At 53.0% G+C, this 2,850-nt stretch overlaps 2 protein-coding genes across 2 annotated transcripts; both read right to left on the reverse strand.

Annotated features, from left to right (window-relative positions):
- Positions 1–439: 439 nt before the first annotated feature.
- PV07_12805 (uncharacterized protein) lies at positions 440–712 on the reverse strand (the record flags this gene model as incomplete). The annotated part of the gene is made up of 2 exons (XM_016400371.1): positions 440–570; positions 622–712. 2 exons carry the CDS (start codon positions 710–712, stop codon positions 440–442), a joined length of 222 nt encoding a protein of 73 aa, XP_016241982.1.
- Positions 713–726: 14 nt separating this feature from the next.
- On the reverse strand, positions 727–1,279 carry PV07_12806 (uncharacterized protein; the record flags this gene model as incomplete). The annotated part of the gene is made up of 2 exons (XM_016400372.1): positions 727–1,020; positions 1,073–1,279. 2 exons carry the CDS (start codon positions 1,277–1,279, stop codon positions 727–729), a joined length of 501 nt encoding a protein of 166 aa, XP_016241983.1.
- Positions 1,280–2,850: the final 1,571 nt, after the last annotated feature.

The following is a 2,850-nucleotide window of genomic DNA, read 5'->3' on the forward strand; positions in this document are numbered from 1 at the left end:
GGCACTACAGTGACGAACCATTCATTCACATTGGCAACGCGGTGTGCATCTTGTTATCCTCGCTGCTGCCTTCATGCTGCATATTTGCACTTTACTCGGTACAAGAAACTCTGGCACGCCTTATACTTATCGATCTTGTCTTTGCAATCGTCATGGCATTTGTTGTGCAGGCGCGACGACAGGACATTTTTGCTGCGACCACCGCGCTTGCAGCGGTCCAGGTCGTCTTTGTTGGCGGAATTGACGTTGTTTATGTGACCAAGAAGGGATCCTAGACATGAAATCTAGGAAGAGAATGCTAGGACTTCAGAACCGAAGCGAGGACTGTCAAATTTGCCTTCACATCATCATCCGCCTCACGGTGAAGGGATTCCAGTGTGATTTACTCCGTACCAAAATACCCCCGTTTACCGCGGCGTTTTGTTGAAGCGCTACGGTATCATCCTGAATTTGTCGGCCTTGTGACCGGTTTCGCAAGTTGCTCCTTCTTCTTGTCTCGGTCTGTTTTGATAACGTTCGCCTTTGTGGTCCGAGCAGCTGCTTCACGAGCTGCCGCTTGCGCTTTTTGCTCTGCCACGGCCATTAAGCAAGGGATGCTGATTCAACTTTCGTAAAACATACCTGGAGTTTGAGAAGGCTCTTCGACGGTAGCAATACAACCAGAACTAGAGCTTCTATCGGTTGCCACACCTTTGCAGAACAGTGCCTCCATCGGCAGGCCAGGCGCTATATAGAGTGTAATTGCCTGGGTCTCCGGAATATATTTTTCCGGGGTCCATCGAGCCTCGAGCTTCTGAACCACCTATACTTTGTCCCGCCGCTGGTTTCGACTATCCATGGATCCGCCAGCTGATCTGCTGCATGTTTCCCCAGGAGTTTTGCCGCAGTGCACTCGGAGATCAAGCAGCAAGCGGGGTTTATGGCGGCGTCTTCAAACATTCCGACGTCTTGGAAGCCCGGCATAGATACTCCCCCATTCTTGCTGTTGGCCGCGACCGACACAACGCCTCCGTTACCAGGCTGTCCTTTCTGTCAGCTACGGGATGACTTTTGTCAGCGCTCCGAGCCTCACCATGGGTCTTGATGTGAATAGGTTCCTCTTCCAGCGCCCGAATAGGCAAGGACACTTTCGGGGCCGTTCGCTCGGGACGCGGTCAGGTTGGTGCCGATAGTTTTGGGGCTCGCTCACCACGATCACGAAGCTGGGGCTGGTGTCTGGAAATCCCATACCGTAAGAGCCGTGATCCTCATGAGAACAAGATCGGTGGCGGCAGCTCATATTTGAGCTTTGTGTCGTCAGGCTGAGGCACCGCCAGGGAGCGCTAGGCAGGACGGTTGCCCCGCGCCTTGGATTGTGATGGCTATGGCCACGGAGCAAGTGTGAGCTTGCAAGGCGCGGTCATCTGCTGAAGGCGGGCGTTAAGTCGAGCGTTCGTGGGATGTAGGCCATCCAAAGCAGATTGCAAAAGCCCTATTTATTGCATTGGTAGGCTAGAGGCCAGCTGGCAGTGCGGGATTCGATCCTTGGCAAGGTGCTGTGTAACCACCCTTGCCACCCCCGCATACTATGCCCGAAAACCGGTTTCGAGGGGGGGAGTTCACTTGCCCGCCGCCTTTTATGGAAAATGTGCCGTGCGTCCCCTGGGGGACGACTCCAAACTAGGCGCAAGAGCACCGAAATTTAAACTTTGATTCTATGGTTGGGCTGCACCCTTCACCTTTGACATCTTCGTTCGCAAGAGCAAAGAAAGCCAACATCGGGAGGTCCTAACCTCGACGCCTCAACAAGTCCGATAGCCATCAGTTAGGGTTGGTTGTCGCCGGAGGATGTTGGTGGTGCTTGACAGCTACCGTTGATGCATTATTGCCGGAGCGTAAATAGCCCCTCTTCTTTCTTCGCATCCGCTCAGCATGTAATCTTGAATGAATGGATGCGCTGTTACAGGGACGATGCAAGCTGCGCCGGGAACAAGAATCCCACGTCTCGCTCTTCGAACCTCGGCCAATGTTCCCTTTCGTGGATCCGTAGGGATTCTTCTCGTTACGATATGCCTCCTACCCTAGTGCGCCTCTTTGCGAACATATTCTCAATCATATCGTGGTAGGTATTTCTAAGGCTGAATCGTCGAATCTTAGACGGTCTGATCGGTGCGTTGCTGTTCCGAATCTAGGTCTAGGGTTGCTCGAAAGAATGGGGTCGGGAGGGAACCTTCATCCATCGAAGGAGGTGGTGCGTCACCGAATGACGACGGTGATGCTTGAGGAAGGAGGCGCAGGTGAATTCACAACTGGGCTCTGGTCCCAGAGCGGAGAAGTGTTCAATATTGACGTCCTATGGCGACCGCAACGTTGGACGGTGGCTCCGCAAGGAGTCAAGTGCGATGGGAGAGGCGCAAACAAACCGCGATACGGACTGAATGCACTGCAAAAAGCTTCGCACACGCCAAGCAAAGCAGCTCGCTGCTCAACACTGCCTAACACCGTGACGATTGCTTCCGATCACTGCAAAGCCAAGTTATAACGAGTCTCAATCGAAGTAATATGCAGAATGCTCTCATGGAGGCCAGACTTGATCGATTTCACCAGTCGCTTCCTCGAGGCACAGCCGGAATTAGAGCTGGGGGAACGGTAGAACGCTTAACTGTTTATAGCAAATCTGGACGGACCGAACGACTTACCACAATGGCTGGCTTTGGGGTTCCGTGAATAGGTCGTAGCCTCCGAAGCTGCTTGACGGAGAGGCTCCTACGAGACTGTTTCCGCGTTCAAATTGATGCATTCTCAAGATAGATCTGGAGGAAGCCCGCGAAAGGGAAGGCGAAGGATTCGAAGGAGCTGTTTTGATTCTTT

This window comes from Cladophialophora immunda (assembly GCF_000835495.1).
Source record: "Cladophialophora immunda strain CBS 83496 unplaced genomic scaffold supercont1.165, whole genome shotgun sequence".
Classification (NCBI taxonomy): Eukaryota; Fungi; Ascomycota; class Eurotiomycetes; order Chaetothyriales; family Herpotrichiellaceae; genus Cladophialophora; species Cladophialophora immunda.